The sequence below is a fragment of the Zalophus californianus genome, chromosome 9 (genome assembly GCF_009762305.2).
Source record: "Zalophus californianus isolate mZalCal1 chromosome 9, mZalCal1.pri.v2, whole genome shotgun sequence".
Classification (NCBI taxonomy): Eukaryota; Metazoa; Chordata; class Mammalia; order Carnivora; family Otariidae; genus Zalophus; species Zalophus californianus.
Genome location: NC_045603.1, coordinates 114,205,365 through 114,220,767, shown reverse-complemented (window position 1 = coordinate 114,220,767; position 15,403 = coordinate 114,205,365). Strand labels below are relative to the sequence as shown.

Genomic DNA, 15,403 nt, shown 5'->3' with positions numbered 1-15,403 from the left:
TGCAGGGAGGAGACACACCTGGGAACATGGGCCCTGGGGATTAACCCTAGATTCTTCCATTATTGCAGCAAGGACTCAGGAATAAGACCATCTGAATGAAGCCCTTCAGAACAGGGGCAGACATCTCCAAGCCCGCTTGCTAATCATCTCCCATCTGAGCCTGGAGCTGATGCCAGGATAGTACTGACATCTTATCCTCAAGCGACAAGAAAATGCCTATAAGGGAGATAAAGCATTATTCTAGACCCAGTCTCTGCCGTCCCTCCAAACTACCTAAAATCTTGACCAACTGCATTCTTGCCATCACTCTATAGTCTCCTCAATTTTCTCTCGGATTTATTGATCCTATAGTATTAAGTTCCATCCCTCATTCTCCTTCAATCTACATAGAAATGGATTTCAATAGGCTTGCAACCTGGCGTCCAGAAATTCATTCTTCAGTTTAACGATACAAACATTGTGTCTGAGATGTGTATGAAAGGCACATCTACTTATAGTTACAGCCTTTCAACATTTTATGTCACTTTACCGACGAGTACCCTTTTGTACTAATTTATAATACTACAATACCTGTGACTAATACACATTTCCAAACAAAATAAAATTCTGCAACGCTCCTATTTCATAGAGAGGTTCTCCACATAATTGACTAATGAGTAAAACTTCTGCATTTTTACAAAAACTCACAGAATTAATGTGGGGTACACATCTTACCAAACTATCTTCTCCAATCGCTGGGATCAATCCAAAGCAAAACATTTCTAATGGCGGGATTTTAAAGCAGCCCTGGCCCGGGGGGGGGGGGGGGGGGGGGGAGGCGGGGGTGAGAGGGGGAATAATATCCTAGAAAGCTAGCAAATACAGCAATAAAACAGCGTATCTACAAAGAGAAAGGAAACAGGAAAAGGAGAGAAGAGAGTAAGAGAAGGTGGGGAAGGCGTCAACGGCCGAAGGCAGGGCTCAGCAGAGGGAGGAAAACAGTTCTCCAGGAGCCGAGCACGAAGAACAGCACAGCACAGCCCCTTGGGAACCAATTCTCTCCCTGTCACACCTTCTGAGCAGAGGGTGGAGAGGCAGGCTTGTGCTCACTGGTTAGACGCCCTGCAAGACACGGCAATGAGTTTAATATGGTTCTTCCACTCATGTAGCTGACAAGACAGAGAAGCTGAACCGTAAAGACAGCAGAAGGCCGAATGTAAGTGTTTCTCACTAAGGAAGTGGAAAAGATGGTTTATGGCTTCATTTAGAATTAGGGCACAGAGTCACAAGTTATTTGGGGGGAACAGAAGTTGGAAGGTTGGTGAGCAAAAATGCAAAGTCTTCATTAGTTTAAAAATTAAACTGTGTTCTAAAAATCCAGATTAAAAGAATATATACATATATAAAACTTGTAAGTTGAAATGAATGTATGCCAAAGCCAAATAATTAAATACAAACTCCCTTTACTTACGTGCCAAGATCTGAGCTCATAGCTCTGGATAAATAACAAGCTATAGTTCGTTGACCTGTTTGGGTATTAATGAGCTCATCAAATTTTTTTCAACAATCACAGGCATTGCTGTACTTGGAAAATGGTAAGTAGAAAGTCAGGTCAACATTAACATTTCTCTGCTAGTGTAAGCCTATATTTAAGGCATAAGTTTGCAAATTAAAATGTCAGGTGTATTTATTTTGAGATTACCTAGAGACATTCAATTTTGCATTTCATAGACTTTTAATACCCTTTTGTGTTCCCGTATAAAACATTTATCTGTGTCAAAAAGCTTGAAATCATTTGTAGATATACTTTTTCTTTTATTGGCTATGTTAAGAATATCTACCTGTGGGAACTATAATAATTCCAAGCAATTTACTGTCTGGCCAAAAGTATCACATTTGCACATGATTTATTGATGAATAACTTGTGCAAGCTTAAGTAGCACTTCATCAGTAAATGTTTTCCTTAGCTGTTCTGAGACAGAAATAGTGCATCCCTTTTTGGCCTCATTATATGGACTTATCCTAAATAGTTGAAAAACTCAAGATAGTTATTCAATAGTTAGGCTATTATGAGAAACTCTCATTGCCATGTTCACTGGGAGGATATTATTAAGGATGTCATTCACTACCACACTCACTGTCTGCTTCATAAGTCCTCAGGGAGAAAATTCTTTCTGCTCTCAGTCCCAGGATTAGTTACACACATTCGCAACTGGGCTATTTTTACCTTATGATGGTAAGAGCCTTTCCCTCACTGTATTAACTCACTGCATTTCTCTCCTTTTATTGGTTGCTAGAAAATTTAAAGCAAAAATTGAGGGCCAGCTGTGCAAGTCAAGAAGACTCCACGCCCTATGTTGTCTATAGTAATAGACAGCAATTATTATTGTAATATGTAATATATGTAGTAGAAGTAATAGAAGTCATTCTTATTGCTAACAAGTCCTGAGTACTTTCTGCAAAGCACTTTACATGTGTTGGATTTTATTTGAAATTTGGAAATTTGGAAATTATTTGAAATTCATAATAATCCTTAAAACACGAGAACTTTTGTTTTTGCCACCTTGACCGATGAGAAAACTGAAGCTCTGAGAGGTCAGCCAACTACCTCAAGGCTACTGAGCCAGTAAGTGGCCAGACCAGGGACTCAACCAGAGTCTTTCCGACATGGAAGATCATGCTTCTAACTGCTCTGTTAGTCTGCCTCATGCTTCTTCCCCACTGACTCTTTATTTCTTTGACTAATGAAATAAAGAGACAGCAATTCTCTGGATAAACCCCAGGGCTCTTACAGTCTTCTTCCAAAAGGTTATCTCTGAGCTGTGGCGCCCGTCTGGCTCAAGCTGTTGAAGTGCGGGGTGGCAAAGTTCTCTGATGCCATTTTCCCCCCAGAATGACATGTGCTTTATGAGAAGCGGAGGGATCATGGGAAGAGCCACAGTTCAGTAAAGGAGCAGGGGTACCAACGGGAAGGTCTCCTGAGTCTGGACACTGATGCTATGCGTGCTGGGCTGGGTCACTGTGTCGACTGCATGGTTTGTATGCAAAGACCCTGCCAAGGAGGTGTGCCTGACCGCGGGGCCCGAACCCCAGCTTGTGCCGCAGCAAGAGTTTCCAAATTCCTGACAGATAGTCAAGATCCCCGAATAAGAAATCAAAATTCCCCCAGATTCGCAGGAATTCTTGAAATGAGTTATTCCATGTTTTTTCCCAAATTTTATTTGTATGTTTTGGGTAATAATGATGACCATTATAGTGAACATTTTCCATAATAATAAACAGTAAATCATTTTTTTTGTGATAGAGATGCTAAAAATTTCAGAGGTTTTCTATTAAAAAAAACAACCTCAAACATATCAATTGCAGTAACATGTAAAATGATCTCCACCTGATACGTGATAGCACTAAAAGAAGGCAACATTACCACAAAACAAATGCCAAGTCGAAGCCATTTTAAAATTGAAAGATGATATAAAAATATTTATTATTTATAAGATATTATTCTTATAAGATGAAATTTTAAAACAAAGCATTAACCATCCCAATGGTCTTGATTTTTGTCTCACGACAAATATTCCAAACACACACAAAAAATTTCTTTTGTTTTGTACTGACATGGGTCAAATTGTTAAGAGGCTTTCAAAAGCATAGCCAAGGTGGGATTTGCTTCATCGAAGCTCCTATCCTTTTTTAACAATGAAAATATTTTATTTGCTTGCCCAGATTCTGGTTTGGCCATTGAAATCTGTGTCGCAATGGAGAATTAGAATACTTTTTCCCAATTTCCCAGTTTCTTAATTTTTCTTGGGATTCAGAATTCAGGAAAACATAGAATTTTTTTCTGAGAGATACAGGGAATTGCAGCTGGGGCCATGCTCAGAAAGGGGGCATATTTTTCTTGCAAAAGGAACTTTTTTACAAGTACTTCTCAACTACAGCTTTAGACCTGGCCTACCTAGACATTATCAATATCAGTTATCCATTAATACTAATCTGGCTTTTGTCAAATCATTTCCCTCGCCCTGCCCCCATTCAAGTCTTAAATACGTTATATAGACCATTATTATGTAGCATGTTTTCACACATGTTACTGTTGAGAGTAATGAAATGGGACTGATACATATTTTAAGCACCCACAATTGGAAAAACATATTTGAAACACTATGCCACATCTTTCAAATATGTTTTTCCAACCCTAAAGTAATCCTATAGGACAGGTATTAACTTTATTCCATAGGTTAAGAAAAATAAGGCCCAAAACCATAACCAACAGCCATACTAAGTAAGTGAGTGACACAGCCTAGAATTTGTAAAATGGTGGCAAGTCATAATATCTGCTGGCTACTGTGGCCCAGGGAACAGGGCTGGTACCAGGTAGCCTTGCTGGTCCATGAGGAGTAACCTTGCTCTCCTCAGGGTAATAAGACCTTCCCCCATGCACACTTAAATAACAGGGGTTTTTACTACCCTTATTTGAAAGAAACATATCATAAACCTGGAAGCCTAACATACATTTTTGGGAGAGGAATTAAAATAATCATTGTAAACACAATACAAAAGGTCTGTCTTACCTTTAAGTATTTCACCAGCTTCTGAATTTGCCAATATTCCGATGGCAAACCCGCATTTGCCTCCTGATAATGATCGGGTGGTTCTTCATCTTCCTCACTCTCTGAGGAGCTCTCACTAATAATTTCCTCAATCTTCTCAGCACTCTTACTAAGAAAAATAACAACCACCACATATACTAAATATATTAATGCTACAATATGGATGCGGTTATAATCATTAATATTTCAGCAATATGAACATAAGCAAGGAATAAGATACCAACACCTTCTGAGTTCTAGAAGATCTTTGTTAAGACCTAAGTGAGGAGATGAATAAACCCCTGTCTCCATACCAGGTACGGTTCATTATTATTGCTTTGCATGCAATAATAATAAGGAAAATAGTAAGAAATGAACAAGGGCATTAAGTATATGTCCTATGGGTGTGCTATATAAAAAGGCCACCATCAGTCATAGTGGTTAAATAAACTGTGGGTTATTTATATTTATATTTACTTTATTTATTGAATTGTGTTTATATTTATTTATTTATTGAATTGAAATGGAATAAATTAAAAATTCAGTTTTTCAGTCATACTAGCCACATTTCAAGCACTCAATACTCACATGTGGCTGGTAGCTACTATACCAGATGGATCAAATCAAAACCATTTCTGTTCTCAGGGAAAGTTCAATTGGGCAGTGCTGCAAATGCCCACAGGAAGTGTGTCTCTTTCATGAAAGGGAGTACACTTTGTTCCTTACTGTTCTAGAAGCTTCCAACTCAACATTAAGTTCATGGACACCAGCAAGTTCACTCAAGCTTTCATGACCATATCTAATTCATTCTCACTTTCTCCTTCTCTCTATTCACTCTTCCCTCCAACCCCGCCCCCCCCCGTGTGCTCTCTTCTATAAGTGTCTTTCCTCATTCTCTTTTGAAGCATAATAGGAGAAAGCCTAGTGCTACTAATTGCACAGTAGTAGTAACTTTCAAGTTTTATTAATTTTTATAAAATTGTATGTATTTATTTGAGAGAGAGTGAGAGAGAATGCACACACAAGCAGGGGGAGAGGCAGAGGGAGAAGCAGACTCCCCACCAAATAGGGAGCCCGATGACGCGGGGCTCAATCCCAGGACCCAACTGAGCCACCCAGGTGCCCCTGAGTGTTATTAATTTTTAAGATTCTCTGATTTTTTTTTATTTCTCAAATGTGCTCTGGCACAGAGAGTCCTGCAGGATGGCGCTGTTGTGCTGACTGGGCCGCAGTGGAGTGAAACTGAAATCCTGAACTGAAGTGCCTGTTCCAAGTCAGCAAGCTACGTGATGAGTTTCAGTGTAATGTATTCCCCTGTCCAACAAATGGCAGGAAACCTGGGTTGGGTACAGAGCAAAATCTGGTAGATAAGGCTTACTTAAGAATCGATGTAAACTTAACTCAAAGGTCCCAGATTGAAACATATACTAAATTAACCTCTATTCTCTGGAGAATCTGTAAACGTACTTTCCCTTAGCCTAACAAGCTCCTGGAGTTAAGAGCAGGGTGCAATGGGTTTACCCAATCACTCCCGAATCACGTTAAAAAAAATCAGTACCCCTAAGGAAAGCTGTTCTCTTTTTCCACTGAGGAATCCGTTGACATATAACTTTAAATGGCTTTCCCTGTCTTACGAGGTTCCCTTCCTGTCCTGCCCCACAGCAACCATACATTCAGGAGGTAAAAAGAAGCAAACCTAAATGTTTCTTTGAGCTATGAACTCCACCTTAAGAAACACTTCTCTACCACATCATTATATCCACTTAAGCAAGAAGAGACATAGAGAAGTTCTAATTTTTGTCAGAGTAATGGCTGTTGCTTGGATACACTACTCCTTTACCCTTATCTATCACTCTAGAGTTCTCTGACTCACTAAAATTTGACTTAAAATTGAAACACTTTAGGCCAAACATTTATTTCAGGAAAGAGGAAGTAGATATAGTTTTCTTTAATCTTCCAACTAAGTACATAAAAATCCCGGATATTATATATAAAACAAACATGAGAGGGCTCTAACAGGTAGAAAGGAGAAGAAAGACTATATAGGAATCTGCGGACTTGAGGAGCAACACAATGGTGAGTTACTTGGATTTTCATTTTGTCTCATGTATCCCAGATTGGGTACTAGAGAAGACAGTGATGTGGATACACCAGTGAGCACATAAAACAAGCACGTAAGAAAAGCCTGCTCTTTCTTCTCAGAGGGCCAGAAAAGGAACAACTTAATAAGACAGAAAACTTTTAGGCAACAAATGATCTATTCTAGTCAACACCACGGAAAACCTGTGGCCAACCTCCACTTCTGCTAGCAATGGCCAAGCAGAGAGCTTGGTGTTCCAATTTTATCAGACTACAGCAAAGCTCCCTAATCCCCATGCTGGGTGGTGTCAGAGGCGGCCTAATGGAGAGTCAGGACTTTCACCAACCCCAGCCCCCACTGACAAATTAACAAAGGGTCCCTCCCTCTCACAGACAGGCTGGTATCCACAGAGACCTAGTCAGAGCTTGAATTTCCATTACCACTCAGAAATAATGAGGAGCCCCTCACCCACCTCCCCAGGCATCAATGAAAGCCTACTTGAAAACTTGTAATTCCTTCTCTAACCTGAGGAGGCAGCCCATGTGGTATCAGAGGAGGCCTGCTAAAACCTAAGATTTAAATAAGATCCAGAATTAAGAGAATCATAGAATCTCAAAAATTGTTAAAAATTATCCCATTTTCTTACCATGCTCCAAAATGGAACAGATTAAAAAAGACTTTCATGGACGAGGGGGTTTGAGAGAATGGAAGGAGAAAAAGAAAACCAAAAAATGAAAAACAGAAAGAACAAACAGAAAAAAATATATATAGTGACAAACTTAAGCCCTAACATAATAATGACATTAAAGGTAAATGATCTAAATACACCAATTAATAGACAGAGTTTAATTTAATGGACCAAAAAGAAAAAGAAAAGGGAACTAACCAAATACTAACTACAAGGAACTCATTTCAAATATAATAGTATAATATTATTAGTTTGAAAGAAAAGGAGAAAAAAAACCCACCATGCAAACAATCAAAAGAAAGTAGAAGTGGCTATATAATATCAGATTAAGTGGACATCAAAAAAAAGCAAATGACAAGGGACATAGAGGAACATTACATAATGATGGAGACATATCAATCCCAAATATGTATACACCAAACAACGGAGCTGAAAATGCATGAAGCAAAAATAGAACTAAAAGGAGAAACAGAAAAATTGCAATTACAGTTGGATACTTCAATACTTCTCTCTCAATTTATGGAACAATTGGACTGAAAATAAGCTAGGCTATAGAAGAAATCAACAACACCAAACAACATGACTTAATCCACATTTATAGAACACTCCAACAGCAGCAGGCTATACACTCTTGTAAGCACCCAGAGAATCTATACCAAGATAGTTTGGCCACACAAAATCTCAACAAATTTAAAAGAATTGAAATTATATAGGGTATGCTTACTGCCCATAAGGGAATCAAACTAAAAAAATCAGTAACAGAAACAGAACAGGAAAATCTCCAAGTGCCTGGGAACAAAAAAATGCACTTGGGTCAAAGAAGAGATCCTCAAGGGAAATTAAAAAAACAAAAAAACAAAAAACACAATCGGGATGCCTGGGTGGCTCAGTCGCTGGGCATCTGCCTCTGGCTCAGGTCATGATCCCAGGGTCCTGGGATCGAGCCCCACATCGGGCCCCCTGCTCCAAGGGAAGCCTGCTTCTCCCTCTCCCACTCCCCCTGCTTGTGTTCCCTCTCTCGCTCTCTGTCAAATAAATAAATCTTTAAAAAAACCACATTGAACTGCAGATGAAAATACAACATATCAAAACCTTTTGTACACACATAACAGCTAACCCAGTGCAGAAAGGGAACTATATAGCACTAAATGCTTACACTAGAAAAGAGAAGTCTCAATTCAATAATCTAAACGTACATCTAAAGAAACTAGAAAAAGGAGAATAAAATAAACCCAACACAAGAAAGGAACTGCTAAAGAGCAGAATTCAATAAAAGTAAAAGCAAAAAACAATTTGAAAAATCAGTAACAAAAAGCTGCTTCTAGAAAAGATCAATAAAATTGACAAAACTCTAGCACACAAAGAAAAGACACAAATTATCGGTACCAAGAATGAAACATGGAATATCACTACAGATCGTGCAGACAAAAGAAGGATAATAAGAGAAAACTATGAACAACTGTACATGTATAAATTTGACAATCTAGATAAAATGGACAATTCCTTTAAAGTACAAACTATCACAACTTGCCCAATGTGAAACACATAATTTGAATAGCACTACAACTATTAAGGGAATTTAATTCACAGTTTAAAAACTCAAAACAGAAATCTTCAGGCCCAGATGGTTTCACTGTAGAATTCTACCAAACACAGAAGAACACCAAATTTTATATGATCTCTTCTAGAAAATAGGAGGGAACTCATTTTACAAAGCCTCATATCAAACCAGACAAAGACAGTGCAAACGAAAACACAAACTAATACAATATCTCTCAAGATTGTAGATGCAAAAATTATTAACATAATATTAAGCATATGTAATTCAGCTACATATAAAAAGGATGACACCACTATGACCAAGTAGGGTTATGGCAGAGATGCAAGGCTGACTTGGTATTCAAAAATCAATCAACCACACTAACAGCCTATAAAAGAAAAATGATATCATACAATTGATGTAGAAAAAGCCTTTGACAAAATTCAACACCCAAATGTGAATAAAAATGCTCAGAAAACCAAGAACAGAAGGGACCTTTATCAACCTGATGAAGAATATTTGTACCAAAACCTACACCATCATCATACTTAACGGTGGAAGACTAAATGTTTTCCTTGGGAAAAGAGACTCACTATGAACACATGCAACAACTCAGATGGATCTCAAGGGTATTCTGGTGATGAAAACAAAGCCAATATCAAAAATGTATAATTCCATTTAGATGACAGTCTCAAAATGATGAAATTATAGAAATGGATAACAGGTTCATGGTTGCCAGGAGTTAGGATGGTGGGCAAGAGGCGTGGGCGTAACTGTAAAGAGGTAGCAGGAGGGACTTCCCAGTGGTGATGGAACCCTTCTGCATCCTGACTGACATGGTCAGCACACACATCTACACGGAATAGAGGGACACGGGCCCAGGCACGCACATTATACCAACACCAGTCTCTTGGTTTTGGTGCTGTGGGATAGTCAGGCCAGATATGACCACTGGGGGAAGCTACGTGAAGGGTATGAGACTCCTCTGCATTCTCTCTGCAGCATTCTGTGAATCTGTAATTATTTCAAAATAAAAAGTTTCAAAAATTGTCAAATTGAATAGTTTATTATGTTGAACCCCCCAAAATGGATAAATGTAGTAGGGTGTCTTAAAGTTTGTTCTGAGGACGCAACCTTTATAATGTGAAATTTCTGCATTTCTTCCCACCACCACCCCAAACTCACTAACAAAAGTGGCTGACCCTCCTTCAAATATACCACTATTGTTGTCAACTGGAAAACTGGGTAAGAAGTTTATTAGCCTTCTATGAATGGCTGTTTTATTTTTTTATTATGTTCAGTTTTATTATGTTCAGCATATAGTATATCATTAGTTTTTGATGTAGTGTTCAATGATTCATTCATTGCATATAACACCCAGTGCTCATCACACCTGCTCTCCTTAATACTCATCAGCCGGTTACCCCATCCCCCACCCCTCTCCCTTCTGTAACCCTCAGTTTGGTTCCCAGAGTCCAGAGTCTCTCATGGTTTGTTTCCCTCTCTGATTTCTTCCCATTCAGTTTTCCCTTCCTTCCCCTGTGGTCTTCCGCTCTATTCCTTATGTTCTCTGTATGAGTGAAACCATATGATAATTGTCTTTCTTTGCTTGACTTATTTCACTCAGCATAATCCCTTCCAGTCCCATCCATGTTGATGTAAAAGTTGGGTATTCATCCTTTCTGATGGCTGAGTAGTATTCCATTGTATATATGGACCACATCTTCTTTATCCATCCATCTGTTGAAGGGCATCTCGGCTCCTTCCACAGTTTGGCTATTGTGGGCATTGCTGCTATGAACACTGGGGTGCATATGGCCCTTCTTTTTACTACGTCTGTATCTTTGGGTAAGTACCTAGTAGTGCAATTGCTGGGTCGGAGGGTAGCTCTATTTTTAACATCTTGAGGAACCTCCATACTGTTTTCCAGAGTGGCTTTACCAACTTGCATTCCCACCAACAGTGTAGGAGGGTTCCCCTTTCTCCACATCCTCACCAACATTTGTTGTTTCCTGTCTTGTTAATTTTTGCCATTAATGACTGTTTTAGTGAGAAATAATATATAGCACTTTAGAATTGGCAGTGCCACCAGTGATGAGTAAAACGAGGCCCAGGAAGGTGACTTACCCTTGCTGTGATAGGACTGTTCAAAAGTAAGAGATCAGCGAAGACCCCAGTTTTCCTATCACTCAACTCACTGCAATTTGCATTAAATTCATGCGTTTACAGAGAGGTAACTAATTCCCGTAGATCCCTGTATTTCAGAGAACTCGTCACTAAAAGGATATCTTGTAAGTACATTTAAAGAAAACCAACATTATCATTTTTATAACTAGTAGCTGTCAATAGAGGTCTCTGAAGACCCTGATCTGATGGTAAGAACAACAGTCATTTGCACGCGAACTAGGGCAGGCTTTAAAGAAGGGCTCACATTGCCAGACACATACCGCACTAACTGTGATCTTCTGGGTGAAACAGGTGGTCCTGACCTTTCAAGTCTTCCTCCGTGTTTTTCCTCTTGGGTGTCTCTCAGTAAGCTTTTGTGCCTAAAAATATATTAACTTTTTAAAATTAATTTATGTGGAGTAATAGGAAATTAAACATAGAAATGTCTGCAAAGATCCCATCATTTTCATGCACCCCAGTGACGTGCTTTCCAAATACAGAAAATGACTACACGAGTTCCAGCGTCATCTGACACCTGCAGGGCCCTGCACTCTGTGCCTTCTACTCTCGGTGCTTACCGCTCTGGGTGAGAGCTGCCTGTTTTCTTCTCTTCCCCACCCAACACTGCAGCAGGGCCTGGATTTGGTTCTGCAGCTATTCCCAGGTTTAGCATGGGCCGTGGCACATTGTGGGTTTCCCTTACATAGTTGTTAGGTAAATTCATAATTGAAAAGTGTAAGCATCTGGGCAAAGGGGTATTTAAAAATTCACCTCCCAGGTAACAGAGCAGCCCATATATTTGTCATTTTCCCACTCTTTCAGATAGAGTCACAAAGATCAAACACCTCAAAATTGATGAGAATTAGAGGAGCAAGAGCGTCTCCCCTTTCCCCAGGACTCCTCCAAGTCTGCCCTCTGGGTTTGCTTGCAGAATGGGATCACCCTGTGGCTCTCAGAATCCCTGCAAGTGAGGAGCCCCTGTGACCACTGCAAGCGGTTCTTACTTAACCCAGTTGGGTGACCGCATGGAACATTAAAAATAGGCTGAAACTTGTAAGCCCCTTTGCTAGTTTAAAAAGTGCTCTAGGCATTTCCGACTGCTGTGGCTTCTACGTCACACTGGGCCTTACTCGGTGCTTTGGCTCCTACTTATAGAGGGCCCTAAATGGACCAAGTTTTGTATATGTCAGACATTCATCAAACCAGTGTCCACTTCACTTAGGCCTCTTAGTTTTTGGAGGCTCTAGCCTTTCTCTGGTTTTTACTTAAAGTTCTGTTAATAGACGAAACACTATCTCTCTCAAGCCTGGTGATGGGTATTGAGGAGGGCACGTTCTGCATGGAGCACTGGGTGTTATGAACAAACAATGAATCATGGAACACTGCATCAAAAACTAATGATGTAATATATGGTGATTAACATAACAATAAAAAATTAAAAAGAAAAAAAAAAGATTTCCCTGATTAACAGCACATAATTTTAATCATTCTAAATTCTCCTAGCACTTACTTAATCAGGTCCCTACACTATGTTTACATTGCCCTTGAGATTTCTCCATGTCTTTTATCATCTTTTCCATGTGATTTATTTGCCCTGACTTAGAGTGAACTGTGTTCTTCCCTTCCCCTCTGGTGCCCACATGTAAACCCTATTCATGCCAAATCCTTCCACCTGGAATATGAGGAGGAGCAAGCAGGGATCGACCTGTATTTTGGAAGGAGATGTCAATAGCTACTCTGTACTTTTCTACTGTGACATAAACCTGTGTTAAAAGTGAGGTACACATGGTTATTGAGGATGTATCAGAAAACCTGTCATGCAAATTTCTACTTACTCCTTGAAATCAAAAGTGGCCTTCCAGTTTAAACTTGGCTGTAATCTTTTGGTCATTTGACTCTTCCCCAAATTAATATAGTTCTTTTCCAGCACACTCTTGCCTGAAGCAGGAAGAGCTTTCTGAAGGGCGGCTGCTTCTTCCTTCTTAGGTGCCTCCTTAAGTGCTTCCCTTTTTTTCCATTCTCCACTGAACCTAACCTCCTTTATGTACAAAAAACAAGAATAATTTTTACAATGATATCACTTCTGAATTAGCTGGTGCTATCTGAAAATTAACACTGGTGATGACTTCAGAAAAGGAAGTCACTGGCATATCTGACTTGTGTTGCTTAGTGACACACGCTGGAGAAGGGCCACCTCAGGATTCAGGTGTCTGTTGGAGTTAGTCTGACAGAAATGTGATGCTCCACAGCTCACCGTCCCCCCCTGCTACAGCACACACAGATGCAACAGCAGGGCTGGAATTATTCGCTCCTCACCACCACCAGAAAAATCTAGACTCAAATGCTGTATTGACTGGGACACATCATGTACAGATTGCTGAAACCAAGGATAAAGAGAGTATCTTGCAGGTAGCCAGAGATAGAAGACACATGACAGACAGAGGGAGAAACATAACAATTAAAAGAGACTTAACAGAAACAATGCAAGCCAAAAGAAAAGAGAATGACATCCTTAAAGTACTAAAATAAAAGACCTGTCAACCCAAAATTCTAAACAGAGACAAAAAAAAAATTTCAAAAATAAAGGCAAAATAAGACTTTCACAGATGAACAAAAGCAGAGAATTCACTGCCAGAAGGCCTGTGCTAGAGAAATGTCCATGGAGTTCTTAATTCAGAAGGAGTATCATACCAGAAAGAGTATCATACCACACCTACACAAAGAAATGAAAATCTGTAGAAATGGTAAAAATATAAAAGATGCTTTGTATTATTTTTGATCATTCTAAAATATAATTGACTCTCTAATGCAAAAATAGTGAGGGCACGTGTCGTGATGAGCACTGGGTGTTATATGCAATTAATGAATCGTTGAACACTACATCAAAAACTAAGGATGTACTATATGGTGGCTAGTTGAACATAATAATAAAAAAATAGTATCAATGTGTTGAGGGGTTAATACCATGCAAAAGTAAAATGCATGACAACACTGCCAAGGGAAGGGAAAGGCACTGAAGGTGTACCGTGGTAAGGTTCTTAAACTATTTGTGAAATGGTAAGATAGTATTTAAAGGTGGACAGGATGAACTAGAGGTATACATTATACACCCTAGGGCAACAACCATGAAACTTTTAAGAAGTGTAACTGACAAACAACATAAATAAAATAGAACCATTTCTAAAAGCTCAGTTAATACAAAAAGGGCAGAAAAAGAAGAAAAAAGAAGAACAAATAAGGAACACGTAGCAAGATAGTAAATTTAAATTCAACTCTATCACTAGTTACATTAAATAAAAATGAGTTTAAAACTTCAGTTAAAGGAAATCATTAGATTGGATGAAGAAGGAAAACCAACTAGTTGTGGCATTAAAAAACCTACTTTCCATGTAACCAACAATCAAAAAATGCAGGAACGGCTACATTAAAAGTCAAACAAAATGGACTTCAAAGCAAATATTATCAGGCCTAAAGAGGGAGATACATAATGACAAGAGTCAACACAACTCTAATTGTGTCTTCACCAAGTAACAGAACTTCAAAATACATAAAGCAAAAATGTAACTAAAAAGAAAAAGAAACCCACAATTATGAGACTTCAAAACTCCCTGCTCAATAATCACAAAAATTAATAATATTGAAGACCTGAGTAATACTATCAACCCAAATGACAAAACTGACAGTTATAGAACATACTACCCAACAGCAGCAGAACATACATTCTTCTCAAATGCACACAAAAAAAGAATCACCAAAATTGACCACATTCTGGGCATAAAACAAACATCCACAAAACTAAAAGGACTAAAATTATACAAAAGGTCTTCTCTTAATACAGTGGAATTAAACTAGAAATCAGTAAAAGAAAGTACCTGGAAAATCTTGAGATATATTAATTTGCATGAAAACATCAAAATCTATGGGATATCTTTATGTAGTGTTTATAAAGAAATTTACAGAATAAAACTTTATAGTAGAAAAAATAAAGGTCTCCAATCAATGCCTAATTAAGAGCTTCCAAATTAAGAGATTAAATAAGAAGAGCAAATTAAACCCAAAAAAATCAGAAGGAAAAAAATCATTAAGAGCAGAAATAAAATAAAAAGGAAAGCAGCCAAACAATAAAGACAATCAATGAAACAAATAGCTGTTCTTTTAATAAAATCAGTCACTTCGGGCACCTGGGTGACTCAGTTGTTAAGCATCTGCCTTCGGCTCAGGTCATGATCCTGGGGTCTGGGATGGAGCCCCACATTGGGCTCCCTGCTCAGCGAGGAGCCTGATTCTCCCTCTCCCATTCCCCATGCTTGTGTTCCCTCTCTGTCTCTCTGTCAAATAAATAAATAAAATCTTTTAAAAAA

At 38.8% G+C, this 15,403-nt stretch overlaps 1 protein-coding gene across 3 annotated transcripts in view; it reads right to left on the bottom strand.

The window, feature by feature from the left end:
- The window catches only part of ARMC4 (armadillo repeat containing 4), a 188,539-nt gene that overhangs the window by 139,468 nt on the left and 33,668 nt on the right, over positions 1–15,403 (bottom strand). For all 3 annotated transcript variants that reach the window (XM_027593224.2, XM_027593225.2, XM_027593226.2), the window contains 3 exons: positions 12,878–13,080; positions 11,324–11,422; positions 4,551–4,698 (listed from right to left, as the gene is read on the bottom strand). In XM_027593224.2, the coding sequence (XP_027449025.2) occupies positions 4,551–4,698; positions 11,324–11,422; positions 12,878–13,080 (450 nt within the window). The remainder of the gene's footprint in view (positions 1–4,550; positions 4,699–11,323; positions 11,423–12,877; positions 13,081–15,403) is intronic.